The sequence below is a fragment of the Cricetulus griseus genome, chromosome 2, assembly GCF_003668045.3.
Source record: "Cricetulus griseus strain 17A/GY chromosome 2, alternate assembly CriGri-PICRH-1.0, whole genome shotgun sequence".
Classification (NCBI taxonomy): Eukaryota; Metazoa; Chordata; class Mammalia; order Rodentia; family Cricetidae; genus Cricetulus; species Cricetulus griseus.
In genome coordinates this window covers 150139502-150162434 of record NC_048595.1, presented here as the reverse complement: position 1 = coordinate 150162434, position 22933 = coordinate 150139502, and the positions used below count along the sequence as shown (strand labels likewise).

At 42.2% G+C, this 22933-nt stretch overlaps 2 protein-coding genes across 13 annotated transcripts in view; one reads left to right on the top strand and one right to left on the bottom strand.

Moving 5' to 3' along the window:
* Positions 1-1177: 1177 nt before the first annotated feature.
* Positions 1178-19421, bottom strand: Cops5 (COP9 signalosome subunit 5). The gene is made up of 8 exons (XM_027398861.2): positions 18944-19421; positions 16338-16572; positions 14654-14782; positions 12927-12992; positions 11474-11559; positions 7349-7460; positions 3454-3602; positions 1178-1415 (listed from the first exon to the last, which is right to left on the bottom strand). The coding sequence occupies exons 1-8, from the start codon at positions 19249-19251 to the stop codon at positions 1331-1333; spliced, it is 1170 nt and encodes a 389-aa protein (XP_027254662.1). The 5' UTR covers positions 19252-19421; the 3' UTR covers positions 1178-1330.
* Positions 19422-19539: 118 nt separating this feature from the next.
* LOC100751044 (centrosome and spindle pole associated protein 1) overlaps positions 19540-22933 on the top strand; it is a 99227-nt gene continuing 95833 nt past the window's right edge. For 9 of the 12 annotated variants that reach the window (XM_035440020.1, XM_027398859.2, XM_027398857.2 and 6 more), the window contains exon 1: positions 21295-21398. The gene's annotated coding sequence lies outside the window, so the exon portion shown is untranslated. Of the gene's footprint in view, positions 19626-21294; positions 21399-22933 lie in introns of those variants that run through there. The other 3 variants (XM_035440013.1, XM_035440016.1, XM_035440015.1) reach the window with 3 other exon arrangements.

The window sequence follows — 22933 nt, the reverse complement described above, 5'->3', positions numbered from 1 at the left end:
TTTATAAGTTGCTTTGGTCATGGTGTTTTGATCCAGTAATAGGAAAGTAAGAGTGGAGAAATGGCTCAGTGGTTAAAGAGCACTGGCTTCTCTTCCAGAGGACACAGGTTTAATTCCCAGCACCACATGGCAGCTCATACCTGTCTGTAATTCCTGTTCCAGGGGATCTGAAACCCTAATGAAGACATATATGCATGCAAAAACATCAATGTAAATAAAATACAAATAATTAAAAAAAGACAGATGTCAGAGGACATCTTTGTGAAGCTGGTTCTTCCTCATTACCTTTATGTGGGTTCCAGTGACCTAACTCAGCTTGTTCAACCTCAGTGGCAAGGGCCTGTTACCTACTGAGCTTTCTCATTGGCCTCTGAAGTCATTTTAAAAATCCTCTGTGCCTGAAATCTCATCCTCTTGCCTGTGGTTCTATTCACTTTATTCTCCATGGTTCTCATGTAGCCTTTACCCATGTTCTACAGTGTTCTCAGAAACCCAATATAGTGTATTTCCAAAGTTCACACCTCTCAGTGCTGCCCGCCACAGAGCACTGGAGGAGCTACCCTTGCCCTACCTCTTGTGTCACCCTTGTTACTTTCTAAGTACAACTGGACAACCAGCATCACATACTGTTGATGTAACAGTGACCACCTTCCTAGTCCCTTGTCTGGCTAGACCTTCTTTCAAGTGGACCTTCCTAACCCCCCCCCCCCAGTAAGCATTTCTCCTGAGTTTTATATCACACCATGTTTCTATAGAGCAGCTGAGTTTTAGCCTCCACTAAGCTCTGAGAGGTCAGTGACATATCCAGCTTGCTAATCAAACTCTAGAAAGTACTCCTGTCCTTGGTACGGAAAAGGCACTCAGAAAATATTTGAATTACTAGATACCATGTGTTTGGCTGTCTCTAGTAAGTTAAGTGGTCTTCAGGAAAATAGAACATGAATAGTAAGACCTTTTTTTCTTTCTTTCTTAAATTATATTACATTTTTACTAATACAGAAGGTACAAAACAAAACCAAAGCCCCTGAAGTTTCTGACTTTCATTCGATGAAATGAGTTTTTTTTTTTTTTCTTACTTTGATAGGCAGGACTTGAAACAGAAAAGATCTAGTAAGTTTTCCTCCCATGAGCAAGAGAACCAGAAGCAACCCTGCCCACAAAGCACAGAAAGACGGTATCACGTGATAGTTTTATTACAGTGCTAATAATACTCAGGACTCTGCACAGCACCGCAGTCTTCTAGTCTGGGTCTTGGTAACAGGTTTAAAAGTGTTACTGGAGCTTTGTTTTTTTCCACATTTCCGCTTTCAGGAAAAGTACTCAGTGGTACCTAAGCGACGTTAATTTGATTAAACAGTTTATCCTTAATAACCTGAGACATCAATCCGTGGATGGCTTCTATGGTTGTTTTACAGCTGGAAAGAAGAAACACAATGTCACAAGGGGAACACTGCTTCAAACATCACCTTTTCCACTCATGCTCATCCTTGGATGCCCAGGAATGACCCAGTTTTAGTCATGTTTTTCAAATCATGCCAATTTTTTCCTTATGGCTTATAAAAAAATTCTCTGCTTTCCTTGTTAAGTGTTTTGTTACTGACTAGACCCTTCATAGAAGAATAACTAAATTTTGATACAAGTCATAACAGTTAGTTTTGCTACTCAGTGGCTTTGGGGAAAATTGTTTGCCTTTTTTGAAGGCAACTATGTGTCTACATAGTAATATGCAATAATCACACACTAATCACAGTATTATGTTAGAATATATTATTCCTGGAGTTGCAAGGTGGCTCAGTCAGGTAAAGGTTCTTGCTATCGAGCCTGACCACTTGAGTTAGATCCTCAGAATCCCAAGTGGTGGAAAGAGAGAACAGATCTCACAGACTGTCCTCTGAATTCCACATGCATGTCTGGGAAGGTACACACACACACACACACACACCCACCCACCCACCCACCCCACCAGTCAATGTAAAAGAATTAAAAAAATCTGTTATAATAAATAAAAATCTGTCATAAATAATTAAAAAAATAATTTTAAAGAATTTTGTTTCCCAAAATAACTATAAACATCGTCTGGAGAGCTGAAAGTCAGGCCAGTTCGTGAAGGACTTAAGATTTGAGAAATGATAAATAGAAAAACCAAAACCAAAGACAAAGCTCTATCAATATTCACATGAGTTAACTTTTTATTAAAGTAATTTACTTTCTATTTCTACCGCTGATCTCCCTACTTTGTTGTTACAAAAGTGAAGAATTCCCGTGAGAAAACAGGATAACAACACAAACAAAATCCAAACAAAGGACAAACAAAGGAAGAGTTCTGTAAGGAAACTTTTACTTCAAAATGAATTGGCTGGGGATATGACAAGGGTAGAGCAGCAGCAAGGCCACAGTGCCATGCCCAGCACTGAAAACAAATGCAGACACATTCATGAGTTCACACACTGAGACAGCCAAAGCCAATGTGTGGCCACTGCACCTTCTGAAAGAAGGCATGTTTCTTGTTTTGGTTTTTGGTGCCAGGGATGGACCAGAGCCCTATGCCCGACAGGGAAGTGCTGAAGTGCTGAGCCACTGAGCCACTTTCTCCACCAGGATGAGCTGAATGAGGTACTTCTAACTCCAGTGGCAGGATAAACTTCACCTTCCCCTCCCTTCTCCCTACAGAACAGTGCTTTTGTTTGTTTGCTTTATGCTCAAAGACAACTTCATTAGTGTTAAAGAGAAAAACACAGTACAGGTGGAAATCCTGGCAGACACCAGGAGATGGAGGAAGGCTCTGCTTTTCAAGTTTGGCAAGGAGTAGAAACAGCTTATGAAAAAGGAAAAAAAAAAACATCCCAAGAGTGGAAATATGCTATGAACTGAGGGAAGACAGCCCCCGCCCTCCACCAAACAAACCAGCTTATAACTGCCCAAATATTCTCTCTTCTGCCAGTATCAGATTAAAACTTGAGGTTTTGTGGCAGTAAATGTTAGTGTTTTCAACCCGTACATTCTGTCATCAATGGTCACATTCTCATCTAAGTTATCAGAGACCACATCCCAAGGAAATAATTAGCAAGTAAAACATGAGATACTAAAGTGCAGAAAGAACGACTTAAGAGAGAATCTTTTCCACAATATTCTGGAATCTGAAATTTGGCAAATTTAAGAAATGTTAATTCTTCAGAAAATGTTTAGTCGAGGAAAAGGGTAAGCATGCTTTTGGAAGCCCTTCCCCTGAAAAAAGATCTAGTCAGGGGCCAGCTTTCCTTGTACACCATGTGGCTATGGTATTCCTAGATCTTTGAGTTGAGCTTTCTATTTTGCCTTATGTCCCCTAAAATTTGAAAGTGTGATAATACTCAGGCATTTCCCAAGTTGTAGCTGACTGAACCACAGGATCAGGATTTACTTCCTGTAAATTTTGAGAGAAGAGTAGGGCAGGACCTGCACATGAACACTTACCTGTCTCTAGTAGCTTTGGCAAGTTTGTCTTCTGATTTCCGATCGTGTGTTTCTAAACCCAACATGAAACTCCCTCGTCCCAGCTGGGCTTCTGACTGCTCTAACTTTTCAGACAAATCAAACACCTGGCCAGTGGTATAGTCTGCATTCTGTGGAGAAAATGGTGTCATGTCATTTCACAGCATAGGCTCATCATGAAAATATTCTGTTTTTTTTCCAGGGCTAAGCCTGCCTTCAGGGACATGTAGATATAAGCAAGCACTCCACTACAGCATTATACTCTCAAGCCTTTGTATTTGTTTTGAGACAGGGTCTTGTTAGTTGCCCAAGTTGGCCTTACTCTATTGAGGAGCTGGAACTATAGGTATACCACCCATTCTGTCCAGCCCCACACCCCCACTGCCCAAGATTCTACCCACTCCCCCACACACTTGCTTTTATTTTTGAGACAGAGTCTCTCACTACAAAGCGCTGGCTGTCCTGGAACTTACTATGTAAACCAGACTAGCCTTGAACTCACAGAGATCTGCCTGCCTCTGATTCCTAGTGTTGGGAATAAAGGTGTGTACCACCATACCTGGCTAAAAACCCAATTTTTTTTTTCTTTTTGAGACAGGGTTTCTCTGTAGCCCTGGCTGTTCTGGAACTTGCTGTGTAGACCAAGCTGGCCTCTAATTTAGGGATTCCCTCTGCCTCTATCTCCCGGTGCTGGGATCAAAGGCATGCGCCACCATGCCTGACAAAATCCACTAATTTTTATGTAAATTAATTTAACATTCTATATCTAAATAATGTAAAGATGGATAGACAGTGAAGAAGTTAGGTCATAGCTATAAAAACTGCTCCTAAAATCTACCAATTTGATTTTAAAATTTTAGAACCTAATTTCAAGATTAAATGTGTTATTTTTTCCTTTGCTTAAATCAAGTTTTGTCATTATGAAGGCTATGAGGAATGCCTGGACCACGCCTCCTGGAACTCTTAAAAATGGAAGTAGGTGGCAATGATTTCCACCTTAAAACTCTAGGACTGTCCAGGGCACCTAAGAAAGGCTTAATAATTATTAGCTAGTTTTGTGACTGTTCTTATCAGAGTATTGCAATATGTCCTCATTCATACCTACATTTGAGGATCTATTACACATACCATTTCCAAATATGTATGTATTTTACAAATCACCAAATTACACCTCCAGGCTTAATTGTAATATTCTCATTTTATTTGTTTTGAGACAGGGTGTCAAATGACTCAGGCTTGATTACAGGCATATACCACTATGTTAGCAAGGGCTAACTGTAATATTTTTAAAAAGCTGCTATGAGATGTCTTTTTAGTTTTAATCTAAAACTGGCAACTATAAATGTAATCAAGGCAGTCTTGACTATAGTATGAGTTCCAGGCTAGTCAAGGCTATATATAAGGCAAGGCCCTGTATCAGGCTGGTGAGTCAGCTTAGTAGTAAAGGCACTTAATAATTTACACTCATCCCAACTATTCATGTCCTCATATTGCAATGCTGGAATACAGGGAAAGTCAGTCACAGGACTAAGCAGGTATATTCAACTGCCTTTATTGCTATTGTCTTAGAGTTTTCTCTCCCTGCCACCAGGTGTCACTTCTGACTATAAATATATTTGTCTCTAAGGGAACAACATACATAAGACACTTAGCAGTGCTTGGCACACGGGATACATAATATTTTCTAGTATGATTGCTTTCCTCCTTTATTTTTGTTTAAAACAAGATGGCCCCATGTGGCCCAGGCTGGCCTTTAGCTTTCAGCGTGGTGAGGAAGACCTGGAACTCCTGATCCTCTTGACTCAACCTCTCAAATCACAAAGACTGGCATTATAGACACACGCCACTGTGCCCAGCCTGCTCTCTTTTTAATTCTGCTACTTCTAGTAATACAGATCTTGTCAAAATTATATTTAAAATAAATAGGGCCAAGGGAGTCTTTCCAAGAATATAATGCACCAAACAAAACACTAGTAATTATTCATCCAGACTTCATTGTAAGCCAGGCACTTGCTAACTTTGTTATGACTTATGTAAAGTACCTTAGTGTACTTAGTAATACTTACAGTGTCACTGCCAACATTTTACACCAAGGCTCAGACACTAAAACTGGATGTGAAGCACATGCCTATAATCCCAGCACTCAGAGAGGGTGGGGACAGAAAGAAGTTCAAGGTCATCCTTGGCTACACAGCAACTGCAAGGCCAGCCAGGACCACAGGAAACAAAAGCTGCCCTAAGTTTTAAATATGTACCTATTAAATATATATCCATGTAATAAGCACATTAGATTTTAAATGATGTATCAGGACACACTGAGTTAATGCCTTTCTTTGCCTGGTATTTATCATCAAATTGATTTCCACGACCTCCTTCTCCAGCTTAATCCCCATGCTCCTCAAAGAGTTGTTTTCACACCAGCCCAGCAGTTAGCCCTTGCCTTGGCCCAGTCACTCATCAAATTTGTTGCTCTGCCCCATGACATGTCTTATGGATGAATATGTGATCTAAGCAAAGCTGAGCAAACACAGGAAACATGCCTGAGAATATGCAGGGACATGTATGCTGGTGTTTATCTTCTGAACATTAAGCACAAAGGCTGTGAGGTCAGAAGCTAAAGCTGCCTGCCATCTGCTTTCAAAATGAGGCCGGAGTATGAACCTTGCAAAGCTGAACGAAAGCTGTGGTTTTAACACTGCTTGAATAAGAACCTAAGTGTGCCCAGGAAAGCTCTGCTCCTACATCTACTAACTTACATGGCATCTTTCTCGGTATCTTGTTATTTCTAACTATATCAGTAGTTTTTGACCGCCCTAATGCTGCAACGCTGTCTGTAATACAGTTCCTCATGTTGTGGTGACCCCAACCATAAAATTATTTCATTTCTATCATTGCTACTTCGTAACTATAATTTTTCTGTTATGAATCATAATGTAAATATGTGATATGGGACCCCTGTGGGGTTTTGACCCATAGTTTGAGAACCACCAAACTAGAGTGTTATGTGTCAGAGACTTACCTGCTATCTGAGGCAACAAAAACAGTCTTTTTGTTTCTTCTTCTATTAATCTTTTTAAGGCACAAGCAGATTTCATGTTCATTTGGTATTCTATTTGATATTTAGATTTGGTATCTTGGTAGTTTGAATGTAATTGGCTCCAGAAACTCACTGGGACTGGCATTATTAGGAGGTGTGACTTTGTTAGAGTGGGCATGGCTTTGTTGGAGGAAATGTGTTACTGTGGGGGTGGGCTTTGAGGTTTCCTATGCTCAGGATACCACCCACTGTCTCAGCTGACTTCCGGTTGCCTTCTGGTCAAAATGTAGTCAGCACCATGTCTGCCTGCACACCATGTTCCCCACCATGATGACAATGGACTGAACCTTTAAGTGAGCCATCCCAATGAAATGTTTTCATTATAAGAGTTGCTGTGGTCATGGAGTCGTCACAGCAATAGAAACCCTAAGATAGTCTCTCAGGTCCATGATGACCATTTGGATTGCCTAACATCCACATCAAACTTAGTGCAGAACCCTGTTCCAGCCTTGACGCTGTGTCTCTCTGTGAAATGAGTTTCAAATATTAAACAGCTTTTATAGCTTAGTTAAAATTCAAATTAGTCAGGTGTAACAGCACTTGCCCGTGATCCCAACAATTAAGCTCCTGAAACCAGGGGCTGGTAAGATGGTTAAGTGTGTACAGGTGATTCCTGAGCCTAACAACCTAAGCTTGATCCCTGGGACCCAAATATAAGGTTAGAACTGACACTGCTGGTTTGTTTCTTGACCTTCAAGTGTTTGAGTCCAGCTTGGAATTCAGAGTAAGATTATCTTAAAAAACAAAACAAAATTCAAATAAAACAAGTACAGTACTTACAGTAAGCAAGCTAGAGGAACTCAGGGTATTTACCCAGTATTTATTCCACAAGAGCTCAAGTAGTTTACGATCCAAAGAGGATTTGAAATATGAGACTTCTAAGGCATAATATCTACAAAAAAAGATACACATTTGGTAAGTGAAAAAAATACACTGTTACATTGCATAGATGTCTTGGCAATACTTAAGCAAATTACATTTTATATTCAGATAATCATATAGCTGAACAACAGGTTCCTTTGTCTAACCTTCTACTAACCTTTCTTGATACATACATACATACACACATCTTTTGGTAGTGCCCAAAAATTTCCAAGAAGCTAGTAACAACATGGCTTTCTGGGTTTCCCTCACATAATTTTGCTCTTGCTAACTGTGCTTTTGTTGTCTTTTTTTTTTTTTTTTCTTGGTTTTTTGAGATAGGGTTTCTCTGTGGCTTTGGAGGCTGTCGAGGAACTAGCTTTTGTAGACCAGGCTGTTCTCGAACTCACAGATCTACCTACCTCTGCCTTCTGAGTGCTGGGATTGAAGGCGTGCACCACCACCACCCAGCTTGTGCTTTTCTTTTATATGTGTGTGCCATGGTGCAGGTGTGCAGAGAGATCAAGACAGCTTTTGTGGGGTCTGTTCTCTTTCACCTTATGGTTTTCACTGAATCTTTAAACAGTTTGCTTCTAATATTAAAATATAGGCTAGTTAAAAACTCCAGAGGAGTTGGGTATGGTGGCATACTCTTTTAACCCTAACACTAGGGAGGCAGAAGCAAGCAAAATCTCTGTGAGTTAAAGGCCAGCCTGGTCTACAGAGTGAATTTCAGGACAGTCAGGGTTATGTATAGAGGCGATGTCTCAAAACACCCAAAACCAAACTAACCAATCAAGCAGAACTCCGAGGGCTGGAAAGTAGCTTAGGGATAGTGCTACAGCATGCCCAAGGTCCTGGCACTTAAAGGACAAACCAAATGAAATACCTGCATTCTACTTCTATTAAGGATTTTTAAGTTAAATTACTTAACACACCATGCTCCTACAGATATCACATGGCTGGTCTCAGGATGCAGTGGCTGGATGAGAATGGCCCCTATAGCTCATCCATTTGAATGCTTGGTCTCTAGTGGATGGACCTGTTTGGAAAGGATTAGGAGGTATGGCCTTGTTGGAGGAGGTATGTCACTGGGAATGGGCTCTGAGGTTTCACAGTTACCTCTCTCTCCCCCTCTGCTTCTCATGGATCAGGTGTAAGCTCTCAGCTACTGCTCCAGCCACATGCCCGCCTGCTACCATGGTCCACACTATAATCATCATGGACCAATTCTCTGGTACCAAAAGTCACAAATTAAATGCTTTATTTTATAAGTTGACTGGATTATGGTGTTTTGTTGTGGCAATAGAAAAGTAGCTAAGACAGAGGACATAGACAAAGCAAGCAGAAACTGGGTGCAGGTCCTTTCTGCTGGCTAGCCCCCATAATGCTGGAAGATGTTATACAGGCTGCTGGGTAAGGGCTGTCATCAACAGTTTTACCTTCCTTTGGATCCTGTGTGCTATGATACCAATCTGCTAAATAGGTGGCCTCTAGTTCAACAGTGGCAAGTCTGCTATTTTACCTGATTGGATTTGAGGGCTACTTCACAGGAAGTGGGATCCTTGCCTCATCTTGCCAACCTGGTCAAAAGCCCATGGTTATTGTGGGAAGCTACTACTATTATTTTACTAGATGGACTTAATGTGCCAATCAAATTGCCTTCTAAACTATGTTTATATTTGAAGATTATTGCTGCTGGCAGCTATGGTCAGAGAAGCTTCTGTTGGCAGTGGGCAGCAGTTATTTCAGACTCAGAACTGACTGCTGGCTAGAATGACTGACAGTGGAATGCTCAGCTAGAAAGTGGTCATCAACATCACCCCCTTCCCTAAGGCTCAGGAACCATCATGGAAGAAGGGCAGAAAGAATGTAAGAGCCCGGGGAACGGAGGTGAACGCTGTGGAAGGTCTGCTGCCAGGAATGTCAGAGCACTCTTTGTTTTTGGTGGTGGTGGGAGTTTTGAGATAGGGTTTCTCTGTGTAACAGTCCTGTCTGTCCTAGAACTCACTCTGTAGATCAGGGTGGCCTCCAACTCAGAGATCCACCTGCCCCTGCCTCCCGAGTGCTGGGATTAAAGGCGTGCACCACCAGTGCTTGGCTGTCATGGCCACTCTTACCTCAGAGCAACTGTGATTACCTGCACTAGACTGGGTCATGGTGGGGGCAGGACTCTCAAAGCCTTACCTTCCCCGAGGATTTATACAGTGATGGATGCTGGGGAGGGAGAGGCCCTTTCTTTAGTGATATGCTCACTGGTAATGCTCCTGTAAACAATGCAACCCTCGTGTAACTCACTGGGTCATCAAAAATATTAACAAATGACAAAAACCCACAAAAACATCAATGGGACGAGATGGGAAGATTAAAGGGATCAGCAGAGTGAGAGGGTGAGAAAGGGTAACGGGAATGAATATGATCAAATGCATCATATGCACATACAAATTTCATAATGAAACTTAGTTATGTATGACTTGTACACTGTCATAAATAAACCAACATCTACACAAGCTATATAGAATGTATCTTTGGTCTTTTCACTTTGTTGAGTTTATATAGGCACATATTAAATATCTTATCTTTATTGAGTTTATATAGGCATATAATAAACTTATCTAATATGTGCTTAAACATTTAGCATATCAGATTCTACATTCCAAGCAAATTTGGGGAGGCTAGGGTGGAGCTAAGGGTAGAGAATCTGAGTAGCATACGTGAGGTTCTGAAGCTGATCCTTGTCAGAGAACTGTCCCTCACATTTGGTTGTACATTATGAGCAGCAGTAACACATGGCAGTCAAGATATTCCTTAACGGTGGGACAGGAGTTACAGAGAAAAGGGACATTAGATAATCACTCATTTATCTAAGCAACATTTTAAAAGTGCCCACCTTTCTATGTGCTATGCCCGATTTTAAATGCAAGGACATAGCAGTGAGTAATTCTGTTCAACAACAAGGAACCAAAAACATTCCATGGTGACTGCAAGGAAGGAAACAGGTACAAGAGACAGGAAGGTGCTATTGGAGACAAAGTGATCAAGTGATCTGGAAACAGACCCTCATGTACAGCAGTTAGTGAGCTACATGAAAATGAGGACTTCAAGGGTGAGAGAGGATCAGGGGCCAGATCACAGAGGGTTGTATAATCTGTATGGCTTTGGATCTTATTATTGGTAAGATGCAACGTCATTTTGAGGGAAGCCATGCTCTGACATACATTTTAGCAGAGCCAGTCCCGCGGACTCATCTTTAAGACACAGGTGAAAGGCTGACATGGGAGATGAGTTAGATATTCAGGGTCATGCTTGGGCTTCAGACGGCATAGCTTGGGTGAAGATGGTAGTAGGAAAGGTGTTGAGATATATTTACAAATATGAAAAGATGCCCTCATTGGCTATTTTTTAACTTGGAGAAAAGAGTCTTTGCTAAATGAAAAATGGGCATTTAAAAAATTACATTTATTTATTGTGTGTGTTTACGTATAAATGTGGATGAGTGTACCATGTAGAAGTCAGAGGACGACTGGCAGGAATAAATTCTCTTTCCATTGTATGGGTCCTGGGGATTGAACTTAGGTTGTCAGCCTTGGCATCAAGTACCTTTATTCACCGAGCCATCTTGATGTCTCAAAATGGTATATTTTAAGGGCAGCAAACAGATTACTGTCCAGCTACACCTGGGTATATGTCTCAACTGTTAATTTTTTTTATGGACTGAGTATTTTGTGCAATGAAAAAAATGTTTATGATTATTTGCAAGACAATAAGCTAGATTAAAATAATTATTGAAGAATAAACAAGTGAAAAGAGAATTATTAAACACTGAGTATTATCCTAAATCCATACCTTGCACAAATATTTTAAAAGCACCATATATTATGAAATGCATTTTGTTTGAGTCTTTCTCATGTGTAAAATAAAAGTCTTTGACTGAATGATTTCTGAGTTTTGGTGCTGGGGTTGAACCCAGGGCCTTGGGAATGACAGGCAAGCTCTCTTCTGTTGTGTCACACCCATAGCCCCGACAACTGTTCAATTACTCACTGTTTGCAGTGCACGCCAAAATCTTCTATTTTATTAAGTGGGATAGTCTGGTATTCAGAAGGTCCTTCATCAGGAGGTTTGTAGCCCTAAACAAAACCAGAAAACAGAAAATTGAAAATAGCGTAAGGCAAAGCTCCTTACTTTTTCTCTGCAGGTTCTTATATATGGGACTTTGTAGCATGCTTTTTTATTGGCCACCAGCTCACAAATAATGACATGGAGACTTATTATGAAAGCTTGACCTTTTAGTCTTGTCTAAACTAGGTCTTAATTAACTTAAATTAACCCATTTATATTAATCTACATTTTGCCATGTAACGTTACCTCTTTTCTACCTCGTGCCTCCTGTTTCCTCTCCATGTCTTGCTGGCAAATCTGCACGCCTAGAGTCTCCTCCCAGTCTCTCCCCCTCAGAAGCTCCACCTATTCTCTCCTATTGGCCATTTAACTCTTTATTAAACCAATCAGAAGGCACCTTAGACCTTTACAGTATAAACAAATATTCTACAACAGGACCAAATTCTGGACAGTCAAATAATAAACATCAATGTTTTAATAACAGTTGGGCCTGATGGCTCACCCATGCTAATTTCAGTACTTGGGAGGCAGAGACAAAAGGAGGCCAGCAGAGTCTATCTAGCTATCACCAGGTGAGCCAGGGTTATAGAGTGTGATCCTATCTTAAAAGCAAAGCCAAACCAAACAACACATCTTAGAAAGAATTGCTTCTACTTGACCCCAAACCTGTTAGCTGCTCTGGGTGTGGCTTGTTATAGATTGGCTTACAGCTTTGTTTCTCTTGTTTTTAGGTGCTGTGTATCTCTGCTCGTATCTACTGCTGATTACAGTTTCCCTTCAGGGAAGGAAATGGATCTAGCTTGCTTCTGTAGTCCTTGTCAAAATGCCACGGGCACACAAATGTTTCTTAATAAATAACCCTTTATCTGGTGAGAGTAATATGTAACATAAATATGCTATCCTTTGATATGGACTGTAACAGTTTGCAATTTTACATTTGAAAATTCTACACAAAAAGATACTACAAAGGTTCATATGCAGCTCAGGGGTAGAGTATTTGCCTAGTACCTCTAGTACTGAAAAAAAAAAAAAAAAAAAAGCTCACTGATTAAATGTGAGAAGGTAAATTGAGACCCCAGATCCCACATAAAGCTGGGTGGGCTTGTTAGTGCACATACATCTGAATCTCTAGTTACCTAAGGCCAGGTGGGAGGTGGAGATAAACTCCACAGAAGCTAGCTGTATACAGGGAAAAGTGAAAGGCCCCGTCTCAGACAGGGTGGAAGGAGAGAACTGGCACACGAGTGCCTATACCTACCTCTGTGGGGGCACACATCTGTGATCCCAGTACTTCAGAGCTAGGGCTACATAGCAAGTTCAAGGTTGACCTAGACTACATGAGACTGCCCCCTCACAGCCCCTCCATCCAAATTACCTTTGGATATGTCCTAAAGGCGCCAAGATTCACTTTTCCTGCAGATATTGTTCTGGTTGGGTCAATCTACAAAAGATATATACTTAATATTGATCAAACAAACCATATGCTCACTGAGTCAACACCCCAGAAAACTACAACAAAGTAAATATAGCACTATATACTAACCAAAATTAGAAAGTTCAATGAAATAGGAATACTTCAGTTAATTTATAGATTAGAATTAAGTTATCATATCACCAAAGAATATTTATTTAGTATCATTAAGATATTCATGCTACTTGGCAAGACCATGTTTTAAAACAAACTGGGCACAGGCCTTTAAGCTCAGCACTTGGGAAGCAGACGCGGTGGATCTCTGAATTCAAGGCCAGCCACCTGGTCTAAAGAGTGAGTTCCAGGACAGCCAGGGTTACAGAGAAAAGCCCTGTCTTGAAAAACCAAAACCACCAAGCCAAAACAAACAAGAAACCCAATCAGTCAATTAATCAATCAATCAATCAATCAATCAAAGTAATGAATTAACTGAGAAACTACCTGCCCCTACCTGACCCCTTTAATAGATGAATAATTGTTAGTTTCCTCTTAAAGATCCTAGATTGCATCTAAAACATTCTGGACATAAAAGTAGACAGGATCTAGCCATTTCTGCTTCTCCAGTCAACCCTAATTAAATGCCTATTAAGTGTTGAGAAGCTGACAAAGGTTCTACCCTCATCTATAGGAGTGAGAGATGCAAGGAGCTTAAGAACATCCTTAAGTACAGTGATGCCAGAGAGTCATTCTTACCACACTGTTTTAATTTTCCAGTAGTCTTTCTTTAGCAAATATTCTTGAAAAACTTAATAAAATCTGTTTTTATAAAAAACAAAACAAAACAAAACAAAAAGCTGGGCTGTGGTGGGTATGCTAGCACTTGGGAGGCAGAGACAGGAGGTTCTCTGTGAGTTTGAGGCCAGCCTGGTCTTCAAAGAAAGTTCCAGGACAGTCTCCAAAACCTACAGAGAAATCCTGTCTTGAAAAACAAACAAAAAACAAAAACAAAAACAAAGTAAGCCGGGTGTGGTGGGTATGCCTTTAATCTCAGCACTGAGGAGGCAGAGGCAGGTGGATCTCCAGGAGTTCCAGGCCAGCCTAGTCTACACATCCAGTTCCAGGACAGTCAGAGATGCATAACAGAGAGACCTGTGCCCAGAACAACAAAAATTAAATAAAGTTAAATCCAAAACCAAATTTTGAAGGGCTGGAGAGATAGCTCAGCAGTTAGGGGTACTTGCTGCTTTAGCAGAGAGACCTATGTTTGGTTCCCAGCACTCACATAGTGGCCTCCAACCACCTCTAACTCCAGGAGTTCTAGGGGACCCAATGCCCTCTTGTGGCCTCCATCGACACCAGCCATATGTGGTGCATATAGAGGAGGGGCATCAAATACCCTGAACTGGAGTTACAGATGGTTGCCAGCCTCTGTGGGGGGTGACAGGAATCAAATCAGGGTCCTTTGCAAAAGCAGAGACCCCATTTCTTTTTTTCTTTTCTTTTCTTTTTGGTTTTCGAGACAGGGTTTCTCTGTGTAGCTTCGGAGCCTATCCTGGCACTTGCTCTGGAGACCAGGCTGGCCTTGAACTCACAGAGATCTGCCTGCCTCTGCCTCCCGAGTGCTGGGATTAAAGGCGTGTGCCACCAATGCCTGGTGAGACCCCATTTCTTTAAAAAGAACAAGTACTTACCACCACAGCCACAAATGGTTCCTGGAACTGCTGGTTAAGCATCTGTGTACTAACATCAATTCCAGAGAGCCAGCAGCCGTAACCAGGGTGGCTATGATACCAGCCAATTGCGTTTTCAAGGCGTCCAACCTAAAATATGAAAGAAAAATCTTGTTTGAGGTATGGTTTAATCTCACAGAAAGTGTCATTTACAGGCTTTATGTAGTAACACTACATAAAGATAACATCGTGTAAAGATTTTCTGAATAGATGATACATGTGTACAGTGTAAAATTATCAAGGTACAAGAACAAGGGTATTTAGTCTCTTTCCCATATCCTTCCCCCTCCTCTACCTGTTTCTTAGCTTAGATATTATCCCTCTATTATCTTACGTACTCTTACAGAGATATTCTATAGATTAACAAACATATCTGTAAATAGTTGCATACTACATACAACATTCTACTCCTAGCTACCTATATTTTAAACTGAACAAACAATTCTGGAACTGTTCCATGTAAGTAAATACACAGATAGCTTTTTTTGAGGTATTATATAATTTTTTTTTCAGATTTTATTTGAATTAGAAACAAGATTGTCTTACATGACAATCCCAGTTCCCTCTCCCTCCTGTCCTCCCCTACCAACCTCCTCCAACCTTTCTGTTTCCCCTGGATGGTGAGGCCTTCCATAGGGTGTCATCAGAGTCCAGATAGCTTATTTTAAGAAACTAATTTATTTTTATTTTATTTTGGTGTTTTTCCTGCATCTTTATCTGGGTGAGGGTGTTGGGCCCTCTAGAACTGGACAGTTGCGAGCTGCCAGGCAGGTGCTGGGAACTGAACCTGTATCCTCTGGGAGAGCAGTCTTTGCTTTTAACCACTGAGCCATCTCTCCAGCCCTGATAGTTGCTTTTTTTTTTTTTTTTTTTTTTTTTTTTTTTTTTGAGACAGGGTTTCCTGTGTAGCCCTGGTTGTCCCAGAACTTGCTCTGTAGACCAGGTTGGCTTTGACTCAGAGATCTCCCTGCTGCTGCCTCCCAAGTGCTAGGACTTTAGGCAGTGCATTCACTTCCACTGCCTAAAGAGCTTTTTTTCTTTTCAAGCTTGCCTACATAGTACATTAATAGATGCCCTGCCATTTATTTAGCTGGGTTTCTACTGAGGAATAATTAATTCCTAAATTTCTTATTTATTAGTTCATTAATCCATTCATTTGTTTGAACTCAGGGCTTAGGAAGGCAGACATGAGCTCCACCACCAGTTACACCTCCAGTCTAACTTCTATTGTCTAAACACAACTGACACTGACTGGAAATTTATTTCAGAAAGACACCCTCTCCCCTGTCTGCCACTATCTATATTATAAATCTCACCAGACTTTTAATATTTTACATAAAATTGTTAAATTTAAAATATGAAATTGAATGTGAAAAGGACACTTTTAAGTTCAGAAACCCAGAATCTTGAGATTCTTAAGAGTTATTAAAGTTTTTTTTTAAAGATCTTATTTATTTATTATGTATACAACATTCTGCTTCCATGTATATCTGTACACCAGAAGAGGGTACCAGATTTCATAACGGATGGTTATGTGGTTGCTGGGAACCGAACTCAGGACCTCTGGAAGAGCAGTCAGTGCTCTTAACCTCTGAGCCATCTCTCCAGCCCGAGTTATTAAAAGTTTAAGCAACAATATTTTTACCTGTTTGGCATTTTCTATGTACGCAGCCATGTACTCATATGCAGCAGCCTGAGCATTTACTCGGGTCTCAGTGCCTTCTACAGGCAAAGCGAAACTGTCCATGATGATCATGGTCTCACCATCCACTTTCCCAAGCATCAAACCCATCACTTCCAAGTTGCCTCCTGATCGGGCATGCATCACCATTTTCAGTAGGGCCAGCGCTGAGATTTTGCAGTATTTAAAGTAATGGTGACTACAAAACAAAAGTCACAATGTTATTAAAGTTTTCATTTAAATTACAATCTCAAAAGACAGCTTCTGTGAAAATAAAGAATAAGTACCAAAGGGATTAACAGTGATGGGAATGCCAAATGTGGGAGGAAAAAGAAAACAGCAAGTACTAGGTGCCTGGAAACAGCACATCAGAGGTTGTAACCCATCACCCCCAAGTAAAGAGTCTAAGGTAATTTTTAATTATACTATCGGAGGGAATACCATCAAATTCCATAGTTTTTTTTCTCCATTAACATGGGATTATCATATCTCTGGTTACTTTCTCAGGCCTAAATTTCTGTGTATGGTACATGTTCATCGGTGTGCCACCAGATGGCATATGGAGATCACAGGGTGTCCCCCCTCCCCTTTTTTTTTTCTTCTGCTTTTTGAGATAGGGTTTCTCTGTGTAGCCCTGGCTGTCCTGGAACTCACTCTGTAGACCAATCTGGCCTCTGGACTTTCAGTGCTGGAATTAAGGTGTCTATTTCAGCACTTACTTATTGCCCTTTATTTTATTCCACTTGATTCCCTCGGGACAGATACTAACTGGAAGCTGATTGTTATGCCTAGGCTGGAAGACCAGTTTATAGATCTCTGCTCTCCTTCCATCCAATGCTAAGGATAACAACATACATATCCCTGCATGTGTTTATACAGTTGCTGGGGATTTGAACTCAGGTCTGCATGCTTAACAATTAGCACTCTTACCCACTGATCTGGAGGACCTAAAATTTACAAATGTGGCTTCTGAAACTGATTCGCTTAGGTTTAAATCTTGGCCAATTAACAGCTACATAAGTAGGTATTTCTGTAAATAGGTATTTCACAGTTAGTATGAAGAGTACATGAAGCGCTTAGCTTAGTCCCTGCAGCACTAAAATCTAAGGTGCTGTTACCAGCCTTACTAACCCATCTCTTAACATACCCTCAGTGTGCTGAAGCTGTGGCTTCCTTGTGATATCATCGTGAAGGTTAAAAAGTAGATGTAATATCCCCACTTTTCCTGTGATTATTTTGTCATCATTGTATGGGATTAAACTATTGAACAACAGACACATTTTAAAACCACTGATGTAGCTTACGTGTTCAGATGAGCATAATTAGAGGAAAGTCTACAGTTTACATCAATCTAAAATGTGCCTTTTAGGAACAATATGTAGGTAATCTATGCAGGTCACTCAGCATCTCCAAGGCTTTTCCAGCTGCTGCTAGATTTCAACCACAAGCTGAAAGATACTGAGACCTGGTCTTGGAAACCAAGACAAAAATTAAAAAACCGGTTCATCTTCACTGGAGAAAAAGACAAAGACAACTATTACTGTGCTCTCATTACATAGGCTCATCTAGAACTTTTTAATAAATTACCTCATAACATCACCAATAGCTAGGCTTGTTTTTATCTTACAGATAAATTTAGATATTTTAGTTTCCTAAGACCAGTCAATGTTTTAATTGACAGCTGTGAGACCTGATTTTCAGTCGGTTGCTCCTGGGTTCATTGCTATAGTATGATCATGAGGTGAATTTCTGAATGTATTTGCTTGTTTTCCTATTTACTGAAAAGGAATCAAAGTACAGTACTGGATTTTCATGATTACTAAAAGACATGAGAATCTTCAGGCCAGTGCCAGGCTCACATTAACTACTCAATAAGCACTGTGAAATAGAATAGACAGTGGAAGCTAGCTTTGTTAAGACAAAAAACCTGGAAACAGTGATTTGTTTAGACAGCATCTTTTTTGTGATTTTTTTTCAATGTCCTTAACACAATCTGTTCTAAAGAAATCTTTTGACTTGTCATCAGTCCCAGAGATACATGGATTTGGCTAGCTTTAAACCCTATTTCATAATTCCTGGTTTACATGAATCGTTGTAGTAGTATTTTAGAGAAGTGGTAAGGGACTTGGTATGTCCATAAAATGGTCACAGAAAAAAAAACTGCTAAAAGAGCTTATGGCTTCTTTGTTCTGAGATCAGTGGCCTGCTCATTTGACTTCTGAAAACAGCTGCGCTCTTCAGTTTGGGATTCACTGAAGGCTGCAACAGGGTGCATGTATCCACCAGGTTCAAGACAGAGTGTGGGAGATTTATAAAAACAATCCTGTTGAGAAAGTGATACCCCAAGTCAGTTCTTTACACCCTCTGGAACAAGTCTGTTAAAGAAACTTTCTGAAAGGGGAATCGAAGCAGGCCCCAGAGGAGGGGTTAGGCTCTACCGACCCGATAAGGCAGACTAAAAACACCGTGGCGGGTATTCTGTCGTCGCCCCCCAGAAAGCCACCCCGCTTGGGTCTCTTAAACTCCCGCCATCCCTTCCCTCCCTTGCGTCTCGCCAGGGACCTCCTCACTCCTTAGTCCAGGGTTTCGCCGCCAGGATTTCTTGCTGTTGTTTCTTGTCGTATTTGTAGATTTCATCGATACTCTGCGCTTCCTGCATGTTGTTGGCCAGTTCCCAGGTTTTCTGGGCCATACCACTCCCGGAAGCCGCCATGGCCGAGGGACCGGAGAAGTTGTCGCCTCCACCACCGAGATGCAACTTTCCTTCGCTGGGCCTCCGCGTGCGGGCTTTGCACCTTCCCCACCGAGGGTGCACACTCACTAGCCTCTCAAGGCAGCCATGACACTTAGGACCGGAGGTGACGTTGGTCCAGACCATTCGGAGGGTCGGGGCGCGTCGGCGGCGCGGCGGTACAGGGACCGCCGAGAGGCCGGTGAGCTAAGAACAGCTTGTCGGATGAAACGAGGATATGCTGCCTCATAAAACTGTGTGTGTGAGCTGAGAGGGAGACAAAGTTTCGGGGTGGGAATGGTTCAGCCTTCCGCGCCGGAAGAAGGGCTTGTTGACATGCCAGGAAGCAATCGGCCGTCCCTGCCCGTACTGCGCAGACTCAGCCTCCGCCATATTGAGAGTGGGCGGAGACTAGGTCTCGGACTTTTTTTTTTTTTTTTTTTTTTTTTTTTGTGTGTGTGTGTGTTTAGTTACTTCAAAAAATAGTTTTGATTACTAAATGTTTCTAGGAAAACCGAGGTGTAAGTAGCTCTGGATGTTGATTTTGGAGGGGAAGTTAATTAACCGTGACAATCTCTTTTAAGATAATTCTTGGCGTAGTGGAAAACCTCCCGGGTTTGAGGTTATTATTTCGCTTTTGTGTTTTCGCTGTTGTTGACCGGAGGGCAGCAAAAGTCCCCGGTTGCTAAGGTTAACTTTTTGACGTGTTTATAAAGTAACATGTATACAAATGTTAGGAGCTGTGGCTGCCTTAGTACTCTATTTTCATATAAAGTTTGTCTCCAGCTCTTGTGAACGTTGTTTGTTTCAGTACAGAATTAATCTCGGCTGTTTCTTTCCGCGGTTAAAGTGAAACTTGTTCCAGTCGTCATTGTTTTTAGGTTTTCTTCCCTCTCATTCCCAACCTCAAATGCTCACTAGGTTAGAAGTTAAAGGCATGCATGAAATTTGTGTTTGTTTTAATACTAATGTAATTATTTTTTGCTTATGAAAAAAAAACATAGCTCTTTGTAACAGTTCCTACAGACTTCTTCAGCGCCACTGTCTCCTTTTAGACACCCCCCCCGTCAGCTTTTCATTCTATTAGTACTTTTTCCTTGGCTTAGTAATATAATTCGTTGTTAAGTGTTGTTTGAAATGCACTTCCTGATATTTCTACAGTAAGGCACACACTATTCTTTAAAAATCACAGCTCAGAGATGCCTTCCATTAACTCTTTGAAAGCAACTGCTCCTTCCACAGGACCTCGAAGGCTTTGTAGCCGCTTGACATGGACGTTTTGTTTTGCCCAGCAAGCTTTGTGTTGTATCCTCTTTTATTGCAGGTTTTTAGCAGACAAGTTAGCTAAAAACAAAAACAGATTTGTTAACTCTTCGCCACAGCTGTTGGTGTTGACACTGGTTTCAGAAAAGATGGAGGAATTGGCTTTTTAACTACCTTCTAAAGTCGAGTGTTGTTGAACCTGCCTGTAATCCCAGACGTTGGGAAGTGGAGGCAGGAGGATAAGATAGTTCAAGGAAAGCCTTACATACATAGCAATTTGAGGCTAGCCTTGTCTGCAGGAGACCCGTCTCAACAAGTCACGGAGGAGGGGTTAAAAAAAAAACAAAGCAAGAACCAAAGAACCATATAGGACGTTGTTCCACTCTTGTAATCCCAGTACTTGGGAGGTGGAGGCTGGAGAATCAAGAGTGTGAGCCCTTCCCCCGGGCCAAAATAACAAAACCCAAGTTAAATAGAACCCCCTTCCAGTATAACTTAGGACACACTAGGGACGTTAGAATACATTAGTTGTATCATTAGTTCCGTTTTCCTGAGAAGCTAGACATCCAGCCACTGAAAACGTACACAGTGTAACTTGTTGAAATGGTAATGAAAGCCCAGGACAGAGTTGACCGGACCTGCTGGGCTGGGAGTAATGCCTGTGAGAAGAATGCTGAGAGTCCTCCTGTCAGTGCCACACAACCCGTGACAACTGTGCAGGCCTTCCCGTGCTGGGCGTCTGGGATAGATTGATCCTTGCAGCGGCGGCCACGTTACATTACCCACACCCCCATCCCTGACACTGTAGCGAGTGCATCGCGTGGCCTCCGGGACTGCAGGGGGCGCCCTCGGCCGCGTGGCCTCGACCCGCAGCCCGCAGGGGCGGGGCCGCGCCTGGCGGTTGGTGGAGGGCGGGCGGGGGGCTGGGCCTGGGAGGCGGAGCCAGAGCGGGCGAGCGGTTGCTTGGTCAGCGCCGGGGGTCGCGGTCGTTGACCGTGGAACCGGGTGCGGCTCCCCACGCGTCGGTGGGAGTAAGTCAGTGGGTGGCGGGCGTGGGAGCCTGCGGGTTGGGTCCGCGCCCGGGTCTGGGTGGCCGCGGCTTGGCGGGGGCTCGAGCCTGCCGGGCGGAGCAGGGGACCTTCGCGTCTTCGCGGGGGCGCTGCGGAGGGGGTCTGGAGGCGCGGGTCGCGAGGAGGCGGCCTGGGCTCCGTCCCAGGTGCGGGTCTCGCGGCTGCCAGTCCGGGGGCGGTGCCCTGATGCAAACGGGCGGTGGACTCCCGGGTAGCTGCCCGACCTGCTGCCCCGGGGTGGTTGAGAGCCGGTTGCCTGACAACGCGTTGACGCTTTCCGAGACATCAGCTACCCGCGACGCCCGCAGACAGTGCTGGCTCTCCCGCGCCTTCTCTCTCAGGCAGTCGCGCCGCGGCTGCGCTAACCCAGAGTGCTTGCACCTCCGGGGCTGGTTAATGTTTTTACACTCTGCAAGTCAGACTTCAATCTTCTCCGTATCTCAATGAAAACCTGCTGTGATTTATTTCTTCTTACTGTGATTGCTTGATGAACTAGAACCGTCTATTTCTTGATTTTAGTATTTTTATTTGGAATTTGAATATACGTTTTTGTTGTTTTTTTTTTTGTTGTTGTGTGTGTGCGCGCGTGTGTGAGCGCGCGGGGTGGGGTGGGGTGGGGGTGGAGCTCAGGCCACGACATGTATGTGTAGGTCAGAGGACAAAACTTTGGATTAGTTCTGTCTCCTTCCACAGGCTTTATAGAAAACCAGTTACACGAGAAGAAGTTGAATTTTATGTGGAAGATGACTTGTCATGTTGATATGCAAAAAGGAGCCCCGAGTAAAGTAGGGGGAGACACTGTCTTTTTTCCCCTTATTTTTATGTGAAATTTCCGGTGTGAAGTATCTGCTGACATGCTCCCATTGAGAAGATCTTTTGGATCTCCTTGCCCAGGGGTGATCTGGGAAGGGAGCAGATAGGTTTAGATAAAACAAACACTTTTCCTCGAATGTGGTTTTCATAAAAGCTTTGCTTAACTATTACAAACTTGAGCAAATTCCATACTATCATTTTGGTTGTGAGCCTAGCCTTTGATGGTTGAGCCATCTCACCAGCCCTCCACAACTGGGTTTTAAACATCATTCTGAGTATACTGTCATGTACTTCCTGAGTAGTAGACCCAAGAGTTTGAGTAGGAGACAGAAGTGTATTAGCAATTCCGCATAGCCAAAGCTACTTCATGTATGCCTGCCGTAACTGTTAAGGGTGTATTGATAAAAGCTCAAGCTTTAAATGCTGTCATGTATTTATTCACTCCCTGTTCTCCAACCTCATGCTCTTCCCTCAGCAACATAGCATATGCTTTTAAGCAAAATTTGGAGTGATTTGTTAAAGTTTGGATGTACCTGTAGTCAGTTCATGTGAATGTCATCTGCTAAGGAGAAGACAACTGTGAGGCCCTTTCTTGGTGGGTTGACGAGGAACTTTGTCTTTCCTTTTGTCTGCTTATAGTTCTTTCACAGGGGCCTTCCCTTGCTTCCTGCCTTATTTCTCTT

Coding starts and splice junctions, on each gene's coding strand:
- Cops5 (XM_027398861.2), bottom strand. CDS start 19,251: ATGGTCTGGACCAACGTCACCTCCGGTCCTAAGTGTCATGGCTGCCTT. Junction 14,783..16,337: donor ACATAGAAAATGCCAAACAG/GTAAAAATATTG, acceptor TTCATATTTTAG/GTTGGACGCCTTGAAAACGC. Junction 12,993..14,653: donor AACCATTTGTGGCTGTGGTG/GTAAGTACTTGT, acceptor TATCTTTTGTAG/ATTGACCCAACCAGAACAAT.